At 42.2% G+C, this 27,713-nt stretch overlaps 3 protein-coding genes and 1 long non-coding RNA gene across 7 annotated transcripts in view; 2 read left to right on the top strand and 2 right to left on the bottom strand.

Annotated features, from left to right (window-relative positions):
- Positions 1-27,713, top strand: part of LOC126404273 (gastrula zinc finger protein XlCGF17.1-like) — a 331,284-nt gene that overhangs the window by 91,525 nt on the left and 212,046 nt on the right. The window lies entirely within an intron of this gene.
- Positions 1-27,713, top strand: part of LOC126404308 (gastrula zinc finger protein XlCGF57.1-like) — an 80,099-nt gene that overhangs the window by 28,436 nt on the left and 23,950 nt on the right. The window contains exon 2 of one of the 3 annotated variants that reach the window (XR_007571433.1): positions 11,349-12,482. The exons of 1 other annotated variant lie outside the window; for it this stretch is intronic. Coding sequence is in view for 1 of the 2 variants with exons in the window: in XM_050067465.1 (XP_049923422.1) it covers positions 25,264-25,456 (193 nt within the window). In the remaining variant the exon portion in view is untranslated. Of the gene's footprint in view, positions 1-11,348; positions 12,483-25,190; positions 25,457-27,713 lie in introns of those variants that run through there. One more of the 3 variants, XM_050067465.1, reaches the window with a different exon arrangement.
- Positions 1-27,713, bottom strand: part of LOC126404399 (uncharacterized) — a 150,415-nt gene that overhangs the window by 118,194 nt on the left and 4,508 nt on the right. Inside the window, exon 1 of one of the 2 annotated variants that reach the window (XR_007571467.1) lies at positions 18,718-18,791. The exons of the other annotated variant lie outside the window; for it this stretch is intronic. This is a non-coding gene — a long non-coding RNA (uncharacterized LOC126404399). Of the gene's footprint in view, positions 1-18,717; positions 18,792-27,713 lie in introns of those variants that run through there. 2 annotated transcript variants of the gene reach the window in all.
- Positions 3,115-9,779, bottom strand: LOC126404312 (gastrula zinc finger protein XlCGF57.1-like). Its single transcript, XM_050067470.1, has 2 exons — positions 9,515-9,779; positions 3,115-6,407 (listed from the first exon to the last, which is right to left on the bottom strand). The coding sequence occupies exons 1-2, from the start codon at positions 9,705-9,707 to the stop codon at positions 5,161-5,163; spliced, it is 1,440 nt and encodes a 479-aa protein (XP_049923427.1). The 5' UTR covers positions 9,708-9,779; the 3' UTR covers positions 3,115-5,160.

The raw sequence follows: 27,713 nt of genomic DNA, 5'->3' as shown, positions 1-27,713 counted from the left end.
GAGCTTGTCATATCTTAAAAAGGTAATATCCCCTCTTTCTCTGGCAGCTTTCATTTTAGGCAGTAGCTCTTTTCTCTTCTGGCGAACTGAATCAGGATAGTCCTCATTTATATAAATGTTCGATCCTTTCAGCATTTTTGCTTCGCTCAAAATTGTGTCCCTGTCCTTGATTCTTAGAAACTTCACCATTAGAGGTCGAGGTCGTTGTCTGCCATGGGTACCATCTGTGGCTGTAGATGCTTTTCTGAGACGCTGAACTCTTTCAATCCCAATAGTGTGGGGATCCAGGTCCAGTTTCTCCTTGAAGAGAGTCAGAACCCTCTCCTCTGAATCTGACCACCTTTCATTTTCAGACTCAGGAATGCAATCAATAATCACATTGTGACATTTGGACTGACCATCTAAAACGTCCGCTTTGTTGTTTAATGCAATCATTGATTCAGCCAGCTTGTGTATATCCACTTCATTTGATTTACAGTTAGATGACAGACTGGTGCTGGCAGCTTTCAAGTCATCCACCTCCTTTTGTGTAAAATGGACGTGGCTGCGCACACAAACCTTAAAGTTGCTCTCCTACTGTTGTAGCAGTTCTTTATAGAAAGCTTCTTGTCAATCCAGTTGTTCACACAATTGTTCTTGTGAGATGTATTGACATGTATTGCCAAGACTGACAAGCTGAGCACATCTACAAGTCCACTAAGCAGTCATGCCTTTGTAAGATAAAAGCGGCAGTAAAAAAGGACAAGAGAGGGCTGAACAGGAGGAAAAGTAATGATGTGGTATATACCCCATGAAAATAATAAAGGCTCATTATTCATTTTCACCTGTTAAAAACATAAAAGGTGGGGGGTTTAATTTTTTGGGAAATTGTGGCTTTTGTTTTGTAAAAAGAAAAAGGATTTAAAGGATGTTGAATGTGAAGGGAGAATATAACATGAGCAATATGTTATCTAAAGTAAAAACAACTCTTACCTGTGTTTTAAAGGGATCTGTTGCCATCTAGTGGTCAAAAGGAGGAAGCTGATTTTGACCCACAGGTGAAAACAATCATTTAGGGATTTTTGAAAGCACAGCCACTCCACCTGTGTGAACGAAAGGGAGTGTGGAGGAAAGAAGCAGCAGAAGATTTGTATTAAACCTCTGTGTTGCAGCTTTTTGCCCAAGAGAACATCAGACATGTCGGACAGATGTTTAACTCTGAGAGACATTTGGGGAATTTTACCCCAACTGGTCAAGAGCTCCACAGGAGTCCTCCTTTGATGACTGTTATCAAACACCTGGATTTTTCTAATGAAGATTCAAAGGAGGATCGCAAGGAACCACAGCAGAATATGGAGGTATAAGAATTGTTTTGTGTCACTTTGTAGTTCTTTTAGCCCCGTTTCCACCTTTGGAGACAAAAGTAACCCTTCAGACATGGCACCTAGACCCTAGATCCATTCAGTGGTTCCACTGCAAACCGTAAATGTGAGCATGGGTTGTTGTCACTCACTGTTCTGTCCAGCACTCACTGTATTTCCTCATCACCACTGACTGAGATGGAATGTCTACACTTTGTTTATTAACAGGCTGCACTGAGAGTCTTTGCTGATGGGATATGTAAAATAGTTTGTGCATTTAGTCCTTCTCAGGCAAGTGCAGGTGGCCAGAGCCCACAGGAACAACACCCAATGTTTTTCATTTTTCTCCAGTCAAAATTAATTTTTATATGCTTGAAGATCCACTGATTGCTAAAAGTCTGTGTCATCAAAGAGAGACAATAAAAAATAAAGTGATGGTCAAACTTGTCACACTGACATTTAAAGTGCTGATGGATTCATGTCGTCAATTCATGCACTGAGTAACATTACAAGTTAACATTCCACCTTAAAAGTTGCCGGCAGTCAGCCCAGTGAATTGAGTATTTTTTCTTCTTCTTAATACTACAGCTGCTGCAAGAGGCATTATTTTTAGAGGCGAGACACCTCCTGGGCCCCAAAGTGGCCTAGTGTAGTCTTTTATTCTGGTGCATTCATGCTCTGGTAGGAAGTTCAAACACACAACAGCGACACGGGAAGCTCACCAAGAGCACTGAGATTGCTCGGCCCATTAGAGTCGATAAGGTAGGATACCAACATGGATTCCTTTAAAACAGGAAGAAGAAAGAGGCTAAAGGGAGAGATCAACTTGAAAGAAAAATTGCCCCTGACCAGGTAAGCGAGGCTCCAACTTGTTTGATTTTACTGTTGTGTGGCTTTTGAATAATTTGTATCTGCTTTCAGCTGAAGATACAGATGTTAATAGCAAGTTATTGGACCTGCAATCACACCATTAACAACAGGAGGTGAGGATCTAATTGAATTTTGTTCTCAACATTATTCTTTGGGGTTTGGCTGAGTAACCAAAGGCTTGTGAGGATTTACTGTACCCTAAAGAAAAACTTTGCCTTCACAGGATGTCCATCAAGTTCTTCAAATGCAGATCAACACCCAAGAAGCACCAGAAATCGAAGCAGAAGAAGTAGATAAAGACTTCACATGCACATGCGGTGAAAGTGAGAAGAGCGCCTCCTGGAGCTGAGCAGCCCACAGCTTCACAAAGTCACATGAAAAGTGGGGAAGCTCAGTCCACGTCTTGGCCGGCGGCTCCCTTGCAGGGCAGAAAGAAAGCTGCTTTAGCTGCAGGTGATGCTGGAGACACTGGTCTGAGGAGATCCAACAGGATAGTCAGCAGGAAGTGATTGTGTTTGATTTTTCTAAAGGGCACTGTGCTGGTAAGAGTACACAAGGTGTGAACTGTCACATATGTTGTATGCAAAAAGAACTTCTTGTATCAGCTGTTTTAATCTTATTATGAAAATAAAGAGTTACGTTTTAGAAGACAAGATTCACACCTGAGTGTTAATTGGTGCATTATAATGCATTATAATTATATTCGAAATTGAGACAACATTTGCTCGGTGCCATTTGATTTTATGAACATGATGTGGGTTGGTTTTTACTCGCAAGTGATTCGGTCTGAAGCCATACAAATGGGTAGTCGAAAAAATCTATCTTAATAAGAGAACCATGTACACTGGATACAACAGTTTGCTGTTTCGATAAAAAAAAAAACCCTCAACCAAATACTTCCGGGTTTCCCACATTTATTTATTTATGGTCTGTCACGATATCAACATCTGGTGCCCCATATCGTACCCCACGACTTACACTGCTGCTGCTGAGGAAAAAAGAAGGCAACTCATGAAGACTTCTGCCTGCGCTGCATCCAAAACCCGTAAAAACCTCTGAATTTCGAGAGGGGACACAGAGGGTTCATCCCAAAACCAGATTTCGCATCCATGTTTCCCTCACTTGCGTGTCTTCCTCGCGTCTTAGCTCCACCCTCGTAGGACACGGGGAAAGATGCGAGGATGAAACGCTAGCAGAGAAGAAACGAGGAGATATATCTTTAGAGAAATGAGACGTCCTTTCCTCTGAAGCATCATGTGAAGCGACTGTTTCTAATGACGGTGGCAGCTGATCACAGCTGGATCAGCTGTCAGGAGGCTTTATGAACAGCTATAGAAAGTTTTAATAGAGTTTGTTACTGCACACACATAATGTTATATATATATATATAATGATACAGATCCAGATCCAGTTCTCAGTAGCAGAGCAGCAGTGTTTTCTGTCTCACAATCACCTGCACATGAACAACAACCTGTGTACTGTATTTATAATCTGTCCTGTGTCCTGCTCAGAGTCACACAATGTGTGTATATGATTTATTCATTATTAACATCTGCATATTCTGATTGAGTTCATCATTTAATAACACAGAATATGATCATGGTGTCTTTGAACACTGGAAATAATTTATTAGGTCAAATGTTTCAGGGAAAATTCAGACTGACTCATCAACTCATCAACCCGACGCTCAGGAATGATCAGCCTCAGTGTGACTGAATGGAAATGACGGTTGGTGATGTTAAAGTGTTTCTTGCTGACAGACAGGCTCTTTAATTGTATCCATAATAAAAGTTGATGAGGGAAATAACAGATCGTGAAGAGAAAAGTTTTCCCAATAAATGAAGAAAGTCGTTTCTTTTGTTTTCTTGTTCAGATTTTTAACTCAATGGCGAATCACAAAACAAATAAAATACAAAACTTGTCAGTGACACATTTGAGTTTCATCTGTTATCTGTCTTCACTGTATGAAACTCTAGTGATATTGGGGTGTATCAGATCAGTCCGATCAGCTGTCCAATCAATAACTGATATCCAATCAGGGTGGTGTGTCGGTTGGTAAAAGACTGCCGCGAAGGCTGCACTCGTGTATCCTTGCTTCCCTCTCCTCTGAAAGCCTCCTCTCTCCTCGGAGTGCATTTAACGAACTGAGACGTCCTACAAGATGGTGGGTATCGATCGATTTCCGGGTCAAGTGATCAAGAGTAGAGGACGGAGGAGTCGAGGAGGGATATTGGGATGAACCCAGAGAGTTTAAAGTTGACTGCGGTTCTCTGTTCTCCTTCCAATCATTATCACTGTCATCCGTCTCAGGATCAGGAGAGTCTTCCATCTTGTCATCAGTCTCAGGTTGAAAATGTGTATCTGGCTGATTCTGGTCCTCCAGAGTCCTCTCTTTCAACTTCTGTTTCCATCTGTGGAGCTGAGCTGCTGGCTGGAGGCTCTGCCTCTGTGCTCTCCTCAGTTTGTGTTTGATGAGGCTGTTACAGGACTGACCAATAACACACTAATGGTTTCGGAGTTGTTCAGGCCAAGTGAATCTTTTTTAAAGATTATTTTTTGGGGCTTTTTGCCTTTAATATACAGGACAGTGTGAAATGGGGAGACAAAGAGAATGGGGGGGACGACATGCAGCAAAGGGTTACAAGCCAGAGTCAAACTTGCGACCGCTGCAGCGAGGCATCACCTCTATACATGGGGCACCAGCACTATCTACGAAGCCACTGATGCCCCGCCAAGTGAATCTTTCGTGGTGACAAACAATGCAGATAAAGGTTTCTCTCCCGTGCAGGTTTTCACGTTTGTGTAACTGTCCAGTCTGTGTTAAAGAGTTCATACAAACCCTGGTGCTGAAAAGTCTTTGTCCTGTATGAGTTCTCATGGTTGCTGTTACAATTTTATCCCAAATAAAAGTTTTAGGGTTTATTTGTTTTTTTCAAACTGGAAAGCTGAATCACTTTTCTCCTTCATGAGTTCTCATGTGTCCAAGGAAATTTCCACTTTGACTAAATGACATTCCACAAATTGAACAGCTAAAAGGTTTCTCTCCTGTATGACACATCAAGTGTACCTTAAGAACTCCACTGTCATCAAATCTTTCCCCACACTTATAGCAGCTGAATGGTTTCTCTACTGCATGACATTTCATGTGTTTCTTCAGATGTTGAGATTGACGAAAACTTTTCCCACACTCAGAGCAGCTGAATGGTTTCTCTCCTGTGTGAGATCTCATGTGTATTTTCAGATTTCCTCTTTCACGAAATCCTCTCCCACATTCGGGACAGCAAAACGGTTTCTCTCCAGTATGACATTTCATGTGTATCTTCAAAGCTCCACTGTGACTAAATCCTTTCCCACACTCAGAGCATCTAAATGGTTTATCTCCTGTATGAGATCTCATGTGTATCTTAAGACCTCCACTGTGACAAAATTGTTTCCCACAGTCAGAGCAGCTAAATGGTTTCTCTCCAGTATGAGATCTCATGTGTGTGTTCAAAATTCCACTGTGTCTAAATCGTTCCCCACACTCAGAGCAGTTAATTGGTTTCTCTCCTGTATGAGATCTCATGTGTATCTTCAGAACTCCACTGCGACTGAATAGCTTCCCACACTCAGAGCAGTTAAATGGTTTCTTTCCTGTATGAGATCTCATGTGGTCCTTCAGATGATGATTTCGACCAAATCTTTTCCCACACTCAGAGCATCTAAATGGTTTCTCACCAGCAATCAAATCACTGACAGAGACTTCATCATTTTTCAGAGAGTTTAAACCTGACTGAGGTTCTCTGGTCTCCTTCCAATCATCACTGTCATCAGTCTCAGGTTCAGAAGATGCTCCAGTCTTGTCATCAGTCTCTGGTTGTAAATGTGTATCTGGATCTGAGTTCCCGGCTGGTTCTGGTACTCCACAACCCTCTTCTTCTGCTTCTGTTTCCATCTGCTCAGTGTGTCTTTGATGAAGCTGTGAGGACTGAGGTTTCTCTTCATCATCTTCACTCTTCACAGGGACAGGAGTGGATATGAACTTGGTGATATCAGCCTCCTCCAGCCCTTGAAGCTGCTCTCCCTCCTGACTGATCCAGAGTTCCTCCTGTTCCCCTTTAATGTGTGGAGGCTCTGGGTCCTCCTGGTCCACACTGGAGCTCCACTCCTGCTGCTCAGGGGGAACCTCTTCTTTAACCACCGACAGCTGCTGGACGTCTGCAGGAAACAGTAAACACACACACACACACACACACACACACACACACACACACACACACACACACACACTCAGATGTTAGAGATGATAAATGTTGTCGTTCATTCCACATCACAGCTCAAAAACTCCTTCCTGAACTTCTACAGATCTCTGAGCATCAAACAGCTTCACAGTGTTCACACAGCTGTGTCAAGGCCAAAACACACCTGTGGTGAACAACAGAAGACCCCCTGCCCCTCCCTTGTTAACCCCTCACTCACGGTTAATGCACGTAAATCGAGCGCCCTGCAGAACAGCATCCACGTCTCCCTGTGACCTGCATTCATGGACAGCCAGGTAAAGATAGTGTTTGCCCTCAGCCTCTGTATTGTTGTTACTCTTGTGAGATTAAACTATTAAAGCATCTCATACAGCCAGCCTAATTTAGGCAATAACCCACCATTTAGTTTAACAACAAGTAAGCTAGTCTTGCATAACATCACACCGTCTCCCTCCAACTCTCTGGCTGATTCTGGTTCACCGACTTCCTGCTGCGTTCAGAGACAGACACTGAAATGCTTTCCCACTTCCAAGTGTCTTTAAAAAACAAAACTCAACTCAAAATAATGTTTAGATCTCCCACGTCTTGGCTCTGATCATTCATTTAAATGAAGCTGAAATGCAGTTTGGTGCTGCACATGCCTTCACATGCTTTTCATAAAAATATCAAAACATAGCTGACCTGATCCGTCTTTGGACTCTTGCTTGAGGAACCCAGTCACATACCAACACTCAGTCGCGGTTTGAATCGCACATGTTATGACGGAATGTTGAAAACAGGAAGAGGCCAAGTTGCTTTTCCTGTAAATTTAACTCCTATCTCTCATAAATTTTCTAAATAGGCCTACACAGTTTCGTCTCTGGTGCCCGTCTAAATAAACATGTGCCATATTAAAGAACCGTTCAGCCCTGTGAAACGTAACAAAGAATATTTTCACGGGATTCGAACACACTCCATCATGGGAAAATAAATTATAGGCGCACAAGTAACGTGGTGCGCCACGATTGCAACACCACTACACAAAGAGGCACAATAAAAACCATAATCATAAAAACATACAGCCAGCTATGTCTTAAAATTGGGAGACAGTCAGATCAACTTGTGACCACACTGTCCATGCACTGAGGAACATTTTACAATCTCACTGCTTTCCAATACAAAAAGCAGCAGTTTAAATCCACATAATTCATAAACGTAACGTTTATTGTTGTGCTGCAGGTTGACAAAGCCAATATTCATATACTCACGTGGAAATACTTTATTTAAAATTAAGCAATAAAGCAGCAGCTGTATAATAGATTTATCTCTAAGATAAATTATCTATTGATGTTGTAGCATTAAGGCGATTAAAAGTGTACAAATATGACAAACACTAGGCTGTATATGTGGTATGGAAGTCCACTAACTCCTGCAAAGCGTTTTAGAGTACCGAGGTGAGGTTAGTTTGACTTTGGATATTCGATGGATATTCGGATATTCATTTTGGGTTCAACAGTGATTTCCACCTCCCTCTCATAGGCAGAAAACAGTGAGCAAGATAGAAAAGGGCTAATACCCCCATACCCCCATTACTGGACCCAGACACCCCACACCAGTGTAGAACGGTTTTGCCAAGTGGGCCTAATAAGGCACACCTCTTTATAGATGGGTTTCATGCTCTTTCTATTTTATCTTTTATCCAACATCAAACTCACTTCACCTCAGTTTTTAGAGTCACATGCAGTGCACGGTGCACTTCCAAGGGTGCACTGTGCACCTTCTTCTTGTCTTCAACAAACAAAATAGGCCTGTATCTTTTGTAGCAGTTTGACACATGAAACAAAAAGTTTTCTTTTACTCAAACCCCACAAAAGAAACCATAAAACCCATAAAACAGGTCCCTCAACACCAAAATTGAACTGCTTTTACCTCGTTTCTGCAGAACAAAAGAATTACACTATAATATACAAAAATTCAAATACAACAGTAATCAGTTTCAAGAAAGTATATATTTTTTCCACCAAAGAAAAGAAATGTTCTGCTCCGTTCAGTCAGTTCAATCCAGTTCAAACAAAAAACTCCACTCCGGGATTTCCAAATAACATATCGCAGTTAAAATCAGTTCAATCCACACAGTTCGCTAAACAAAAGAAAACTCCACCCCAGGTTTTCCCGCAAACAAGGAAGTGAAGAAAATCCACTCTTCACTCTGACTCAGTTCAGTTTCAAAACATTAAATCAACCCGGCCCGAAGGTTCCAAATAAGGAATAATGAAACGAAAAGTAAACCCCGGCTGTTGCCAACTCATGGGACCGTGGGTGAATGCCGTAACGCTCCGGCGTTATTTCGGGCGTGGAGGCTCTGTAGGATCTCTTGATATCTGTGGCGGAATCTCTGAGGTGAGGCCGGTGGATGGATGATATTCCACAGGGAAGCGCACCTATTTTGCGGACTTTGAGCGGTGTAAAATGCCGTGGTAGGCCAAATACGCAGAGGACTTCTGACTCATTTCTCACTCGCCAGCATCTCTCGTCATACTGCCAGGAGCGGCATAATGTAGGGGCCGGTCTACCTGGGCTCAGCTGATCGAGCCATCCCACTGGCCGATAGTACCAGTGGGTGTGTCTGGAGGTACCTCAGTGTCTGGAGGTGAGCAAGCCATCAGCTGACTGTCTTATGAAAAAAATATATTTATAAAATATACAGGTTCGCCACACTTTATACATTGGAAAGCGGAGACAAAAGTGAACAACATAGATGAAAAACCTGGCCATTTTTGTTGTTTTGATTTCTCCGATCTTTTATTACTGATTCCGATTTTGTAAAAACAACGTGATCGGCGCCGATCTGAGGATCGGATCGGGACATCCCTAATTTCTAGGTTTACATTAAAGATATGTGATTTTCAATGTTACCTATATATTAAGGTTACAACATGACGTTATCTTGCGTTACATTTATGAAGTTACTGGATTTATACAGCTGCTGCTTTATTGCTTAATTTAAACATCGTCAGACTGAATACTTATTGAACAAACCTGCAGTTCTATCATTAATAATGAACTTGTAATGTTTAGTGAACAAACCTGCTCTGTGTAACCGAAGCTGAGGGTTGAAAACAGCGTCCATTAGTTTCCGTTGTCGCTCGTTCTCCTCTTTTGATCGACAAAGTTCCTCCTCGTACTCTGCTATCGTTCTTTCAAACAGCCCAAATATCTCTTCAGCAGCCGCAGTTAGTCGCTGCTTCACCAACGATCTCAGCATTTGGACTTTAGACATGTTCACACTTTAAAAACACAACAAAGACACTCTGCTAACACACCTTTCTACCAGACGCCATCTTGTTCAAACAGTGTGGAGTCAGCAACAGTGAAGAATACAGCTTCCGGTACAGATTAGTTCATGGACTTCAAAATAAAAGTCCAGAAGTGTTCCTGGAATTACATGCTTACTCAGGAGGATAAATGATTAAAATACACTTTTGAAAGAATGACATTTATGGTGCTCTTAAAGTGTGTAATGAGAATAAATATTTTGGTCATTACATTGCCAATGATTTATCTGATGATAGAGACATCCACAGACAGTGTTGGAAGTTGTATGCACAAACTAATATGCTTGCTCACAAATTTAGTATGTGTTGAGCTGATGTAAAATTAGCTCTTTTCAGAGCATTTTGCACTCTGCTATATACTGCCCACTTCCTCCTATAGGAGGAACAATATGCACAACAAATCTAATGGTCCATTGCTTGTGGATGCACTTGTATCCTCTTCCTGCATCTCACATCACCCTCAGCCACAACATCAGTATCCATCTCTCCTTCCTGTTCTGTCCATTCTCCCTCAAAATCAGTCTCTCCCTGTAAAGTCTCTTCTTCTACCCAGTCCTCTGTCTTTCCCTCAGTTTCCACTTCCTGCCTTTTCTCCTCTGTTCCCTCAACATCTGGACCATCTGGCTTTGGCTCACGCTCATTGTTGTTGCTTAACCATATGGCTTTTAACGTTACAGTTTCAGCTGAAAATAACAACAGAAATAAACAGGTTTACTTTATTACATATCCCTGCTTTTCAAAACAGTTTCTACCTGGAAGGCTTAGACCAACGTCACCACCATTCAGTCTGCGAAGACATCATCAATATTCATGTGAGCGCTGATGGATTATGTGTTAAAGGTTTGATTTTATTTCCTCAGTGTTACACTGATGGATTCCCTGTGTAAACTGTTTATTAATATTTAGTGATCTTAATTTTGTGTCCTTGTGTACATGGTCTGTGTGGATTTTATCATTGTCTTTATCTTTTTCCATCTTTGTAGTATTTTACTGAGTTAATTAATGGATTAGGGTATACACTGGAAAGTGCCTCGATTAAGCCACTCCAAGGATTTTTTGCATCTCTCCATCATGTGTTGCTTCCATACTACTTTTGTTTGTTTTGCATATGTGAAAACAAAAAAAACTAAACTAAAAAACAATTGATACGGTTCAATAAATGTAATTCTTTCAAAAAAGTGTATTTTAATAATTTATCCTCCTGCATGTGCTTTTCTGAGTAAGCCTGCAATTCCATTAACACTTCTGGACTTTTATTTTGAAGCTGATTAATTCATTTACCCCGGAAGCTGTACTCTTTACTTTTGCGAACGTCACACTGTTTGAACAAGATGGCATCTGATAGAAAGGTGTGTTAGCAGAGTGTCTTTGTTGTGTTTTTTAAAGTGTGAACATGTCTAAAGTCCAAATGCTGAGATCGTTGGTGCGGCAGCGACTAACTGCTGCTGCTGAAGAGATATTTGGGCTGGTTGAAAGAACGATAGCAGAGTACCAGGAGGAACTTTGTCGATCAAAAGAGGAGAACGAGCAACAACGGAAACTAATGGACGCTGTTTTCAACCCTCAGCTTCGGTTACACAGAGCAGGTTTGTTCATTAAACATTACAAGTTCATTATTAATAATATAACTGCAGCTTTGTTCAATAAATATTCAGTCTGTCGATGTTTATACGCCGCGTTAGCTTCTCTGGTGCCGTTAGCTTCTCTGCTGTCGTTAGCTTCTCTGCTGTCGTTAGCTTCTCTGGTGTTTTCAGCGTCACTAGCCTTTATGTATTAGTTGTCGTTTTTTGTTTCTTTGGATATTCAATACAGACAAACTATCTATAACAGCCTCGTGGGATTTTTATATTTTTAAGGGATACAGGTATCATGTTTGCTTCCTGTGAGTAGGATGCAATGTATCTGGTTTTCATATATGTATTTTGAATTTATCTGTTTTTACACTTAATTTTGAAACGCGGACGCAGTCATGCCTGTTTCATGTTTTACTGCATCATACATAAAATTTGTTAAATTATGATTATGACTATGAAATATAATTGTAACTGTTGAAACATTGATGTGTTCATCATAATAATGTTGCAGCTGGTCAATGTGGAGCAAACTTAAATGGTTTGTAATGGATCACTCACGAGCAGGAAAAGGTCCGTTTATTAAATCACCAAAATTGGTACCGTGACAACACTACCAAGTACTGTATGAAGAGTGCCTTGCAATAAAAGACATGGCGGGGACATCTGGGTTCTCCTGTGTCAAGCCCAAGCAAGGTCGGATTGCCGATGCATTCAGTAGCATAATGCCATACCAACCGACGTCCAGCAGGCACAAAGACATTACAAACGCTATAATGTACCATACTGCTAAACACATGATTCCCGTGTATTCAGTCACTAAAGAGGGCGTCCAGAAAATGGTTCGGACTCGTTTTGTTTTTATATAAAGAATGCTTAGTTTTCACAGAACCCATAGTTGTATCATATCGTATCGGTACTACTCTTAAATGACATGCAGCCGCCCGCCACTAGTGGGTGCTACAGAGCCGTCAGACAGCAGTTCCCCACCCCGGGTAATGCTCCAGCAGACTGGAGTTTTAAAACTGCACGGTGGGAAACAAGGGCGATGTCCTCGCCAAACCAGCGCAGTTTGGCAGTACTTTGATGTAGAAAATGAATTCAGCAGTGTTACGAACCTTTAAAGACCTAGGGGAGGGGAGGTAACAATTAACACAAATAACCAATAACCAAAAATGAAGAACACGGGGGTAAACTAAAGCGACTGCAAGGCAGTGATTTATTTACAATTGCAAACACAAAAGAAGCTCCCAAATAAGGGGAGCCGAATAGCAACACGAATGATATAACAGACAATCAAGAATCAATAATAAAGGCAGAAGAATAAACACTGGGACTAGGTCACTAAACACTCGAGCGCGCACCACCACGCACACAGCCACGGTCTGCACTGCACGCTGCCGGAGGCCAACTAGCCACCGGCTCCAGTTCCAGGGTGGTTTTAATCACACCGCTGTGATGGGCCACAGTTGTGGTAATCAGCGGAGGGAGGAGGGGGGGCGGTACCTGGCGAGAGAGAACCAGAGAGAAAACACAAAACACCGAACACAACACGGCACGTAACAAGCAGCAATTAATCTGTTTTGAGTAGTAAGTTATTGTCAGATAGTGTGCAGGTTTACGTTCATACTGCACGGAGCAAAAGGCCTCTCATTTCAGCTGAAATTTAATTATAATTTAGATGGTTTTTTTNTTTCTGGGGAAGAGATTAACGGTGCCTATGCGGTCATTACAGCCATGGCTGACCACCTGGGTCTCGATAAAGGCAAAGTTCTAGGCAGTTTGGCAAAGTATCGAACAAAGCAAGGCCTTTGGAAAGGGGATGGAATATGGCAGTCATGCCAGCACATATCTGCAGCCACCTGGTGGAAGGGACTATGTGGATTTGTGCATTTTTGAATGAGTGGGGTATATTCCCAGTTAGTTCCCCTAAATTCCCATTAATTCCCATAATTCCCATGGAAAGTTTCCAATACCATTAATTCCCATAATTCCCATGGAAAGTTTCCAATATGGAATATTTCCAAAATTCCCAAGCTTAACTTCCCATGGAAATTTACCGGAAACTTTCCGGAAATTTACCGGAAATTTTCCGCCCCTTTGCAACCCTACACGTAACACCCCCACCCATAAGAATGAAACTCACTCCCGAAAACTACAATTCCACAGATTTGTTGGCAAAAATAAATAAATAAATAAATTCACTCACAAAGGCTGGATTCACAGCCTTAACACAACTCAACACTTAATGTTCTTATGCCCGGGACAGCATGTCAGCCACTAGGTTTTCAGCCCCTCTCTCGTGCCTGATTTCAATGTTGTAATGCTAGGCTTGGAGTGCCCAGCGCATCAACCGCTGGTTGCTGTTATACATCTGCATCAGGAAAACAAGCGGGTTATGATCAGTGAAGACAGTCACAGGGATAGAGGTCGAGCCAACATAGACCTCAAAGTGTTGCAGGGCGAGGAGCATGGCTAGGGTTTCTTTTTCAATCGTTGAGTAGTTCAGCTGATGCTTTTTGAACTTCACCGAGAAGTAGCACACGGGATGACACACGTTGTTGTCACCATCTTGCAACAGCACCGCTCCAGCTCCAATGGCGCTAGCATCCACCTCGAGTTTGAAAGGCATAGAGAAGTTGGGTGTGGACAACACTGGAGCACTGCAGAGGAGAGACTTAGCAGCGGCAAAGGCATGTTCACAATCAGTATTCCAAACAAAAGGAACAGCAGGGCTACACCAACAACAGGGACAGGTTGTAGGGGAGCAGGCGGCAGAGGTTGATTAGGTTTTCCCCCAGTTTGGCAGGTGCTGCAAGTTCTGCCCATTAAGACACCCTTATCGAAGAAAAAGGGCTGTTTACCATGACACTTATCGGGTTTCTCCACAGCAGCTGCCCTACACTTGGCTAGAGAGGGATCTGCTGCCTGAGCAGCGATGAGCGCCTCACGGCTTAGGGGCAAGAGTGTTGCAGAAGCAGGATCAGTAACAGGTTCAATCACCTTTTCTGGCTGTTTCAGACCGCAATCCACCGAACCACCACCAGAGGGCAACACATCTTGGGACAGAGCAGACACAAACAGAGAGTCAGACAAATCAACTTCCTAGGCCTGCTTACGGGCCTGGGCTCTAGTTAACACACCAACGGCAAAAACATCAGGGTGCCGTTTAACTAGTTCATCATCTTTATCAGACTGGGAAATAGGGTCGGTAACCACCTCAGGCACAGGATATACTTTACCGCCAGCAATGTCGTTTCCCATGATGAAATCGATTCCCTCAATGGGAAAACAGGAGCGGACACCAACAGGGAAAAAACCAGTGGCTAAACCAGATTTCACATGTACCTGATGCAGGGTTGCAGGAACAAAACCCATTTCAATTCCTCTAACCACAGCACTCACATCAGACGTGACACCTGCCGGCAGCACACTGGAAAGAATGAGAGACTGGGAGCAGGCAGTGTCACGTAAGACTCTCACCTGGTGCTGGTCCTCCAGCTTTCCTGTGAGAGACACATGACAGGAGAAAATGAAAGGTTTAAAACAGTCATCTGGCACTCCTGACACGATGGATGTGTCACTGAGAGATGTTTTTATCAACCCCACCCCCTTTGGTTTCAAAGTGGACCCCTGCCTCCAGGCGACACAGTCAGCAATTAAGTGGCCTGTCTTACGGCAAAAAAAACACTGCCTCTCAGTTTTGGGAGTGGTGGAAACAGCAGCACTAGGCATTGGTGAGCCAGCCTTTTGAGTTGACTCAGGATGAGCAGGTTCACGTCTAACAAACACAGGTTTGTGTGTCAACGTGTACTCATCAGCCAGAATGGCAGCCTGTTGCAGAGTGGTCACTTTCTGCTCGTTTAAATATACCGCAGCACGTTCTGAGACACAGTTCTTAAATTCCTCCAGCAACATTAACTCCCGTACTGAAGTAAAGTCATTAGCCTTACACGCTGCACACCACCTGTCAAAGAGAATGCCTTGCTGTCTGGCAAAATCGATGTGGGTCTGATCAGGTGTCTTCCTGAGACCGCGAAAACGCTGTCTGTAAGCTTCAGGCACAAGCTCATAGGCACGCAGTATAGCACTCTTCACCTTGTCATAATTAAGCCCTTCTTCCACTGACAAGGAAGAACAAGCCTCCTGAGCCCTGCCTGTCAACTTACACTGCAACAAGATAGCCCACACATCTTCTGGCCAGCGCAAAGCAGCGGCAATACGCTCAAATGCGCCGAAGTAGGACTCAACCTCTGATTTGCGAAACACAGGGACCAAAGAAATGTGTTTACTCACATCAAACGAGACGGCTGGACCTGATGTAGATTGGACATCAGAGGACCAAGCTGAACGGGCCTGCATCTCCACCTGGCGCAGCCTGACAGCGGTGTCCGCCTCCAGCCTCTTAAGCTGGAGTTGATACTCACGCTCACGATCCTCCTTCTCTAACTGGAGTCGAGCCAAATGGATTTTCAACCGGGCGTCCAACTTGGAGCCAGGAGTTGACTCCGCGGAGATCGGGACAAAAGGCGGCAATGTGACCGGCTTACCTGTCATGCCATCCTTCCACACAACAGGAGTGAAAACTGGCGGCTCGGTAGTCTCACCAGTCAGATGATCAGAGCAGCCCTCCGCTGCTGGAAGCGCATGCGCTCCCAGAGGACTCACACCCGGGGAGGCTGCTGCCCCGACCACCAACTGGGAGACATCCTCAGGAGCCAGCAGACTTAAGACTCTTCTATTCAACAACCCCTCCAAAATGACGGCTTTAAGCTCAGCCTTTGTGAGAGCACTTGACACAACGATCTCATAATGATCCGCGAACGCACGCGGATCACTCTTTTTACACTTATCCAACACAGTCAAAGACGGGTTAGACACAAACACACCAATGTTAAACGTTGCCATTTCCACACACACGCACACAGCGGGAAGAGCAACACACACAGTAGGATAACTAACCCACACAGCACGCGGCTTCTGAGCCAAAAACAAAAAAAAACCCACCGGCAGACAAACACGGCAATTATGACATCGGAGACCAAACAGCCACGGTGTTATAGGAAAAAAAAGAAACTTCCCCAGAGCCTGCCTAGCACAAACTCACCTAACTGTCTTCTGGGGCGTGCCGGGCTCAAGGCGTCTTACAGGCAAAACATCAGCGGCCGAAACCCTGAAAAGCCAGCCCCCGTTGGAGAGTGAAATCCCCGCCCAGAGTTAACCCCGAAAATAAAAAAAAGCAAAATAACAAAAGAGCACCCGTTGGAAAGGCTGATTACTCAGCCCAGCTGGACACTCACCTGACTCGACTGGGGAAGACACACACCACTTCACCACAGGCTGATGGCACTCAGACACCACTACTCACCGTGAGAGACACCGGAGCCAATCACAACAAAAACAAACCGGCAGCCACTATGGACCTATCCCGGACAAGCCCCCAAAACTGTTACGAACCCTTAAAGGCCTAGGGGAGGGGAGGTAACAATTAGCACAAATAACCAATAACCAATAACCAAAAATGAAGAACACGGGGGTAAACTAAAGCGACTGCAAGGCAGTGATTTATTTACAATTGCAAACACAAAAGAAGCTCCCAAATAAGGGGAGCCGACTAGCAACACGAATGATATAACAGACAATCAAGAATCAATAATAAAGGCAGAAGAATAAACACTGGGACTAGGTCACTAAACACTCGAGCGCGCACCACCACGCACACAGCCACGGTCTGCACTGCACGCTGCCGGAGGCCAACTAGCCACCGGCTCCAGTTCCAGGGTGGTTTTAATCACACCGCTGTGATGGGCCACAGTTGTGGTAATCAGCGGAGGGAGGAGGGGGGGCGGTACCTGGCGAGAGAGAACCAGAGAGAAAACACAAAACACCGAACACAACACGGCACGTAACAAGCAGCAATTAATCTGTTTTGAGTAGTAAGTTATTGTCAGATAGTGTGCAGGTTTACGTTCATACTGCACGGAGCAAAAGGCCTCTCATTTCAGCTGAAATTTAATTATAATTTAGATGGTTTTTTTATCAACTTTAAAGTGAATTGCTATCATTTTTGTCATTTCTGTTCTGTGCTCCACATTTCAGAGGCAGTTTATTTTCTGTTCTGTGCTCCACATTTCAGAGGCAGTTTATTTTTTTTTTTTTTTAGTGGTTAACTTTTGACTGAGTTGCCGTTATGTTCACTCTCATAGCGCACGACGCAAAGTGTCTCGTACTTCAGCGGCATTTAAAATCCGCCATGGTTGTTGAAGATTGTGATTAAATTTAAAATCCGCCATGGTTGTTGAAGATTGTGATTAAAGGCTTCAGAAGGGCTCTTGATGCACACAATATTTTTTGGGACAATGTTTCAAATACTTAACAATAAATTGTGCTAAATTTTGGCTGTTTTCTGAGTGTTTTCCCTTTTTCAGACTAGTTGACTAGTCCCCGTTAAAATTTTCGTTAAGTTTGGGCGAGGTTGTGGTTAGGGGGAAACAGATTTCGATGGGCAAACTCATTGACACAACACCAGCATTTTATTTTCTCAGGCTGCCAGTAATCAAACTTGATTTGCGGCAAACTCTCACATCCCATGGACAATCATTCTCACATAATTCACTTGCTTTTGCTCGCCTGAGCAAATAAAGAAATAGATAAAGTCTGTTTTTACTGTTTCCTGCAGACGTCCAGCAGCTGTTGGTGGTTAAAGAAGAGGTTCCCCCTGAGCAGCAGGAGTGGAGCTCCAGTGTGGACCAGGAGGACCCAGAGCCTCCACACATTAAGGGGGAACAGGAGAAACTCTGGATCAGTCAGGAGGGAGAGCAGCTTCAAGGGCTGGAGGAGGATGATATCACCAAGTTCACATCCACTCCTGTCCCTGTGAAGAGTGAAGATGATGAAGAGAAACCTCAGTCCTCACAGCTTCATCAAAGACACACTGAACAGATGGAAACAGAGGCAGAGGGAGAGGACTGTGGAGGACCAGAACCAGCCAGGAACTCGGATCCAGATACACATTTACACCCAAAGACTGATGACAAGACTGGAGAGTCCTCTGAACCTGAGAGCTCCAGTGTGGACCAGGAGGACCCAGAGCCTCCACACATTAAAGAGGAACAGGAGAAACTCTGGATCAGTCAGGAGGGAGAGCAGCTTCAAGGGCTGGAGGAGGATAATATCACCAAGTTCACATCCACTCCTGTCCCTGTGAAGAGTGAAGATGATGAAGAGAAACCTCAGTCCTCACAGCTTCATCAAGGACACACTGAACAGATGGAAACAGAAGCAGAGGGAGAGGACTGTGGAGGAGCAGAACCAGCCAGGAACTCAGATCCAGATACACATTTACAACCTGAGACTGTTGACAAGACTGGAGCATCTTCTGAACCTGAGACTGATGACAGTGATGATTGGAAGGAGACCAGAGAACCTCAGTCAGGTTTAAACTCTCTGAAAAATGATGAAGTCCCTGTGAGTGATTTGATTGCTCGTGAGAAACCATTTAGCTGCTCTGAGTGTGGGAAAAGATTTGGTCGAAATCATCATCTGAAGGACCACATGAGATCTCATACAGGAAAGAAACCATTTAACTGCTCTGAGTGTGGGAAACTATTCAGTCGCAGTGGAGTTCTGAAGATACACATGAGAGCTCATACAGGAGAGAAGCCAATTAGCTGCTCTGAGTGTGGGGAAAGATTTAGACACAGTGGAATTTTGAACACACACATGAGATCTCATACAGGAGAGAAACCATTTAGCTGCTCTGACTGTGGGAGACGATTTGGTCACAGTAGACTTCTGAAGACACACATGAGATCTCATACAGAAGAGAAACCATTTAGATGCTCTGAGTGTGGGAAAAGATTTAGTCACAGTGAAGCTTTGAAGATACACATGAAATATCATACTGGAGAGAAACCGTTTTGCTGTCCCAAATGTGGGAGAAGATTTCGTGAAAGAGGAAATCTGAAAATACACATGAGAACTCATACAGGAGAGAAACCATTCAGCTGCTCTGAGTGTGGGGAAAGATTTGATGACAGCGGAGTTCTTAAGGTACACTTGATGTGTCATACAGGAGAGAAACCTTTTAGCTGTGGAGGACCAGAACCAGCCAGGAACTCAGATCCAGATACACATTTACAATCTGAGGCTGATAACAGTCATGATTGGAAGGAGACCAGAGAACCTCAGTCAGATTTAAACTCTCTGGAAGATGATGAAGTCCCTGTCAGTGATTTGATTGTTGGTGAGAAACCATTTAGGTGCTCTGAGTGTGGGAAAAGATTTAGACGCAGAAGAGATTTGAAGAATCACATGAGCTCTCATACAGGAAACAAACCATTTAGTTGCTCTGATTGTGGAAAATTATTCAGTCGCAGCGACAGTCTCAAGAGACACATGAAATCTCACACAGGAGAGAAACCATTTAGTTGCTCTGAGTGTGGAAAAAGATTTAGACACAAGGGATATCTAGCAATACACACGAGATCTCATACGGGAGAGAAACCATTTAATTGCTCTGAATGTGGGAAAAAATTCAGTCGCAGTGAAAGTCTGAGGGCACACATGAGATCTCATACAGGGGAGAAACCATTTAGCTGCTCTCAGTGTGACAAAAGATTTAGTTTCAGGGCAGATGTGAAGACACACATGAGATCTCATACAGGGGAGAGACCATTTAGCTGCTCTGTGTGTTGCAGAAGATTTGTTCAAAGTGGAGATTTGAAGAAACACATGAGATCTCATACAGGGGAGAAACCATTTAGCTGCTCTGAGTGTGGGAAAAGATTTGGTTACATGAAAAACTTAAAAGCACACGTGAGATATCATACAGGAGAAACCATTTAGCCATTCAATTTGTGGAAAATCATATACACAATGTGGAAATTTACATACACATATGAGGAGAACTCATGAAGGGGAAAATTGATTCAGCTTTTATTTGGAAAAAGAATTTAGAAACATCCATGAGAACTCATACAGGACAAAGACTTTTCAGCTTCAGTGTTTTTGTGAAATCCTTTACACAGATTGGACAGTTATACCAAAAAATTAAAAACCAGTGATGACTGGACGGATACCAAAGAACCTCAGTCAGATTTAAACTCTCTGAAAAAGGAAGTAGTCCCTGTCAGTGATTTGATTGTTCCTGAGAAGCCATTTAGCTGCTCTGAGTGTAGAAAAAGATTTGGTCAGAGGGGACATCGGACCTTACACATGAGATCTCATACAGGAGAGGAACCATCCATTCCGGAGCAACAGACGGGACACACATTGCGCCGTGCAACTCAAGTAAGAGAGCCACAGTCTGGGGAGAGACCTTAAATTTAGCATGTGATTTAAGTGTGACTATTAACTGTGACTGTGAACTTTTCCTTCCCGATACCGATTCTGATCCCTGAACATTAGGTATCTGCCGAAACCAAGTACAGATCCGATACCAGTGTGTAAAATAAAAATGGGTGGGATATGAATTGTTTTGTGTCTCAACTCCTAAAACTCTATGTAAAATATTAAGAAATTAATACATAATAGTAAAATGAATGCCATAAAACTTTTTCATAATAATTATTATTCAGTGTTGACACAGATCAAGACACAGGTTAAAGTGCAGCCACACAATTTGGTAAAAAAAAATACATTTTAAAGGCTACAGTAGAATGTAGGGCTTGTATTAACAAATACAAAAATTTTCACCAGATGACTTAAAGTAAGAAAATTAAAAAATAGTGGTGGGGCTTTTACTCACCACAACTACAGAGGCTACCAGCTTCATTTGAAACAGACTACATCATAAAAGGGCCGTTATTTATTAATCCCTCTGTGTTTTTATATTTTTACTTTTTAACCGCTCCCGTTGCCTTGATAAAGTTAACACATCACGCTGTCATCTCAAACTCAACACTTCCAGAACTTGTTTCAAATTAAAAGCCCCTTATAATCTCAGCTGAGAGAGTCCCTCCATTTTCTTTTATTGTGAAACATTTGTAGGAACTTGGTTGTGGAGGATACAGTAGCTTGTATGTTTACATACGGCACTTCAAATGGAGCTCCTGCTGTCTGGTTGCTTTTTACGTTACTACAACATTTCGGCTGACACGTGAACAGACACAGTGAATGAATAAAAATAGGACAAGAATAACCCAATGACATCACACACATAATGAAAAATGACCGGGGATAATTGGTGAGTACCATTGTGTAGTGTGTCATGTCTGTCAGCCAAGTCACGGCACGATTTTATGACTCCACAATCGTGTAAATGTCACATAGTGACTTTTAGAACTGACAGTCGTGTAGTGTGTACCAGGCATAAATCCTACTTTACCGTTTCTCCCTCTTGCATGTTGCTCATTTTCAGTGTGTGACTGCAGTGTGTGCATGGGAGGGGGAGAGACAGAGAGAGAGGAGCGAGCGGAACGGAGCAACGAGCGGAGCTTCAAATGCTGCCGTTGTCTACGGTGTAGTCTAAAAAGGTGGAGTAGGACTCGCTGACAGACATATTTCAGACTCAGGACTTGCATTATGCCTGGTACACGCTACATGCTGGTACTCACCAAGTATCCCCGATCGTCTTTCACACCGTGTGTGATGTCATCGGGTTATTGTCCTATTTTTATCACTTTGACTATTATTTGAGTCTGTGTCATGTTGTTGTAGTCACCTAAAAGCGTCAGCAGATGGCAGGAGCTACATTTGAAGCGCCACACATAAACTGTCAAGCTACTGTATCTTCCACAGGAAGTTCTGACAAATGTTTCAGAATAAAAGCCTATTTAGAAAATGGAGGGATTCTCTCAGCCGAGGTTATAAGGGGCTTTTAATTTGAAACAAGTGTTGAGTTTGAAATATCGGTGCGATATGTTAACTTTACAAAGACAACGGAGCGGATAAAAAGTAAATATATAAACACACAGAGGGATTAATAAATAACGGACCGTCTATAATGTAGTTTGTTTCAAATGAAGCTGGGAGCCTCTGCAGTTGTGGTGAGTAAAAGCCCCGCCGCTATTTGTTAATGTTATTACTTTATGTCCGACCGTGAGGATGTACCATTGTTTGCTAGCTTGATGCTAATGACAGTAACGTTAACTCAGCGGGTTGACAAAGTGCCTCTGCTGTTTCACACCATCATTTCCCCCTTTTACTCTGTGTGGTAACATCCCTAGAGGAAATATTAAAAACGCTGGGGTGTTGTTGTCATACAGTTGTCTACGGCAGCAGATCGTTCTGTGTTTCTACTGGTCAAAGTGACGGCTGTGATGGGAGAATTGGATCTCAGTGAAGGGCAAGTGGTCCATAACTTTAATTTTGGAGACAAAAAAATGTAGGCTTAGCGCCCTGTGGTCCATTGCCCAATAGGAAATGTAGAATACTCAAAAGTACTTTAAAAGTGCTTGAGTTACTTTTCTCAGGGAGTAACGTTAGAAGTACTTTTAAAGTAATTGAGTTACTTTACTCAGGGAGTAACGCAGTAAAGTAACTGGTTACTTTTTTAAAAAGTAACGCAGTAATGTACTTTGATTACTTTTAAAGTAACCCTTACCCAACACTGATCAGTACCTGGCGTGACGTGACGTGTCCCCCAGGAGGTCACACATGCCATTTTCTCTGTCTCTTTCTCTCTCCCTTCACACTCACACACACACGCGGAGACCCACTTGCACACTTTGATTTGTTGCTTCTAATTAGTCAGTTTAGTGTAGTATGTTTATTAAGTGAACAGCTTGTGATTCTTGACTCATAATTGTTTAATAAACATTTGTGACTTTACTAGAGCAGTCCTCTGTGGTGATTTGTGCATTGTTTTTGTATCAGTAGCTGGTTGTGATGGTCAGTGCTCGGGTTCACACCTTCTGAATTATTTGATTGTTAATATCAACCTATATTAGCAAACTGAGATGAGGATTTTTCCCTTTTTTGTCTAAATACCAGTTGGTCATTGATCCCTGTATCCAGGGTTGTGCCCCGGAATTATTAATACACATTAATAATATATTTCTTAATTAATTACAATTAGTAATTAATCAATAACCAACTTGCCTTTAGCAAATCCTTACAACAGGTAGGAGTTTAAAAGTTTGTAAACAACCTTTTCCAGAATTTTCCCCAGAAATGGAAGGTTTGTAATTGGTCTATAGTTTTCTAAAATAAAAGGATCAAGATTATCCTTTCTTAACAGAGTTGTAACGACTGCATGTTTGAGACATGTGGGGAAAATTCCAGAACATAGGGAGGTGTTTACAATCTCAAGTACGTCATCAACTATACAGCTAAAAACATTTTTAAAAACTAAGTGGGCATTAGATCAAGAGAGCATGTTGCAGAACTAAGCTGCTGCACAATCTCCTGTAGTTCATTACACTGAACAGGGGTGAAGCAGGAGAGAGTGCTGGCACAAAGGTACTGGGTTGAAGAGAAATGGTCAGACCCACCAGTGAGGGAAGCCACAATATTATTCTGATTTTTTGAGATTTTGGAATTGCAATGCAAATTCATTACATTTATCAGAGCTGTGGAGATCCACAGGAATTGATCTAGAGGAATTAATTAGCTAATCAATTGTGCTAAAAAAGAAACTTAGAATTGTGTAAATTTTCAGTGATAATTTGAGAAAAGTACTGCTCTCTAGATAGTTTCACTTCTTTGTTGTAAAAATTGAGCATATCCTTATAGATATCATTGTCAACCTGCAATTTTGACTTACGCCACTTGCGCTCACATTTACGGCAGTTTCTTTTCAGGGCCCTGATTCTCTCTACATTTGTCCAGGGTGCCTTTGATTTGCCCGACATATATTTAGTTTTTAGAGGTGCTATGTCATCCATAATTTCTGATACTACAAAGTTAAAATTATTAATCAGACTGTTACATGGAGACAGGGAAGGCAAGTTAACATCAAAGTTAACGCCCAAAGGTGATCTAGTTGTCATGTGAAAAGACATGACAGTCCATACAAGAGAGAAACAATTTAACTGCTCTGAATGTGGGAAAAGATTTCTTCACAGTGGACATCTGAAAAAACACGAGATGTCATACAGGAGAGAAACCTTTTAGCTGCTCCGAGTGTGGTAAATCATTTACACAAAGTGGAACTTTACATACACACATAAGAACTCATGACGGATAAAAGAATGTCATCCTTCTTCTGCTGTGAGCAAACAGCATTCAGAGCTGGGTATTGTTTCACCTTTAGAATTCCAATCCTGGTTGTTAATGATGACTCGAAGCAGTTCTTTATATCAAATGAGCAAGAAAACAAGTAATATGTATTTCCTCATCAGTTAGGTTTGATTAACACTTCAGCCTATTTTATAATATCTGAAAGTGCACATGCACAGAATATCAAGACGTTATGTTGTGCCTCTTTCTCTTTGCTCACATGCTGTATGTAAAGGGTCCTCTAGGATATTAATGATTTCATCCATGCAGTCAGGTCAGATTAAACTTGAAGGAGGGAGACTTCAGGTCTCATATTTCTTTTAGGGTTAATGCTTTTCTTAATCCTTTTGTTCTGATCCTACCTGGAGTGGAAGCAACTGTTTATAGTTTGAGATATGATACACCTGCTAAACAACTTGAAACTGAGTCTTTTACAATGTTTGCTGGTTTATTAAACAACTTATTTGGACCTTGTTTTGTGAAATGTTTTGTAGCTCAAGAAGTTCAAGAATAAACTTTCAAGTTTGATGAATATCATTTTTGAAGTGTGAGTGAGTGTTTTTCATTAATTCATCTATGTGCTTGCGCTTTTTAAGGACAGTCTGTAATTTTAGTAACACTTCTGGACTTTTATTTTGAAGCCCATTAACTCATTTACCCCGGAAGCTGTCTTCTTTACTGTCGCCAGTGTCACACTGTTTGAGCAAGATGGTGTCTGGTAGAAACGTGTGTTAGCAGAGTGTCTTTGTTGTGTTTTTAAAGTGTGAACATGTCTAAAGTCCAAATGCTGAGAGCGTTGGTGAAGCAGCGACTAACTGCGGCTGCTGAAGAGATATTTGGGCTGTTTGAAAGAACGATAGCAGAGTACGAGGAGGAACTTTGTCGATCAAAAGAGGAGAACGAGCGACAACGGAAACTACTGGACGCTGTTTTCAACCCTCAGCTTCGGTTACACAGAGCAGGTTTGTTCATTAAACATTACAAGTTCATTATTAATAATATAACTGCAGCTTTGTTCAATAAATACTCAGTCTGTCGATGTTTACGCGCCGCAGCTTACAGCTTCTCTGGTGTCGTTAGCTTCTCTGGTCCCTATTTCAGAAAGCAGGATTAGTGAAAACTCTGAGTGTGTTCAGCCTGAGATGAGGGAAACTCCGAGTTTTCCGTTTCACAAAGCCAGTTCAGCATAACCCTGAGTCCGTTACTATGATAGCATACTCCTTGCTGGTTCGCAGGTTTGTTTCATCTCAGCCTGAGGCTGATTGCCCGCTGAGCGTGTGGCAGGAAGGAGAGACATGGCGTGTTCTTTTGTGAATAAAGTTTTCGTGATGAGCGATAAGAACTTCCTGCAACAGATGTTGAGGGTAACGTCGAGCTGCTTTAATGCTGAAACATTAAACCGTTTTTGTGGTTTTCCCTGGGCATAAATCAGAAAGAATCATCAAAGAGGAATCCCACAGAACTGCAGGTTTAATTACAGTTTAATTAGAAATGAATCTATGTGGATACATTATGCAGTGCTTTATGAATACTATTTATATATTCAAAGATTCCACGTGTAACTGGCTCATTTATGGGACTCAACATCCCATCATAGCTCCATCTGAGAATAAAGGAGATTACGTGAATCAGAAGTCATTTCACAGCGATTCAATTAACCTCAGCCTAATATTGACAGAATGACATAAGTATAAGCAAAATATTTACCAGTCTGCACAAACTTTTTTGTTTGATTTTGAGTTTGTGCCCAGTGTGTTTGGGCCCCATAAGATTACAGCTGCATAAGAGGATACAGCAAATTATATTGAAATATATGAACACTGTTAAGATATAAAAATGTTTATATATTTTCTGTATATTAGACACATTAACGCATCACATTACATAACGTCACTTCACATTATCTATGAACACGCTCTGCCGTTCTTTCCCATCCCAAAAACACATAATTGAAACCACAAAATATCTGCATACTGCTCATCCGTAGTGATCCAAGTGTCCTGAAGCCACGACATAAAAAGTTGTTTGGAAAAACATCATTTGAACTCTCTTTTTAGCCTCATTGTAGCCTGTAGCTCTGACTGCCTCTCTGTACACCGTGCTCATGTGGACACAGTATACAGATCGGTACAATATGTTTTGAAAAGTCTTATTCTAACATCATGTGTACACATATGAAATTTCCTGGTCAACATGTTTGCTTGGGCATATAATACTCTGCATTGTCTGTAGATATCATCATCATCATCATCATGCATGTTGTCAGTAATGTAGTATCTTAAATATTTAGTCTTCTTTGAGACATTCAATACTTGACCAGATAGATAGAAGTTTGGGAAACACAGATCTTTGTCCCCTTTTGATCTACATATCAAGAAACACTCTTTCTAGTAGTGTACTGAACATCATATTCTACCCCATATTCAGAACAAATATTCAATAAATTCTTAAAGCCAGCAGTGCTTGGTGAGAGAATGACCAAGTCATCAGCATACATAAAATGATTTACCAAGGTATTGCCAATCATACAGCCTGTTTTACACCCACTCAATTTCTTGGATAGTTCATCCATGTACAGGTTGAAAAGGGCAGGTGAATGTAGCCCCCCCGGCATACTCCATTGGCCACCCCAAATGAGGAAGAGAGACAGTTACCCCATTTTACCTGCATTCTCTGTTTGGCATACCAGCAATCTAAAATCCTTATAATGCTACCAGGAGCACCCCTTTGGCGTAATTTCTGGAACAGTTTAAAATGGTTAACACCATCAATTAAAACAGAGGAGTTCTGCCTCAGGTACACATGGGTAGCTTCCTTCAAGGCATAAATGCACAAGTCAGTGCCAAGCTTAGCCTTAAAGCCAAACTGATTGTGTGTGGTGTCAATATAGTGACTTAAGCGGTCAAGCAAAATACTTTCAAGGACCTTGGATACTACGCTGGATAAAGCAATTGGCCTATAGTTGTCTATACTACCAACTTTGCCAGCTTTGTCAGGGTTCAACGCTATTTTTTTATTTATTTTTTCACTTGGAAAACCTCGCAGCCACTTTTATTTGTTATAGTGTACCGTGCTCCTGGCCCGTATTCTGAATTTGTATCTGAATTCTCAGAGTTTTTATCCAGTCTAGTTCTTAAATCAGATAAAGTTATTATTGTAGGCGATTTTAACATTCATGTCGACGTTGATAATGACTCCCTGGCTACCGCGTTTATCTCA

The sequence above is a fragment of the Epinephelus moara genome, chromosome 17, assembly GCF_006386435.1.
Source record: "Epinephelus moara isolate mb chromosome 17, YSFRI_EMoa_1.0, whole genome shotgun sequence".
Classification (NCBI taxonomy): Eukaryota; Metazoa; Chordata; class Actinopteri; order Perciformes; family Serranidae; genus Epinephelus; species Epinephelus moara.
The sequence above is the reverse complement of the archived record's forward strand: the minus strand, read 5'-3'. Positions and strand labels throughout refer to the sequence as shown.

Bases quoted from the DNA above. Each gene is read 5' to 3' on its own strand.
- LOC126404312 (XM_050067470.1), bottom strand. From the start codon at position 9,707: ATGTCTAAAGTCCAAATGCTGAGATCGTTGGTGAAGCAGCGACTAACT. The intron at 6,408-9,514 runs GTTTGTTCACTA...TGTTTCCTGCAG, and splicing joins GCTTCGGTTACACAGAGCAG to ACGTCCAGCAGCTGTCGGTG.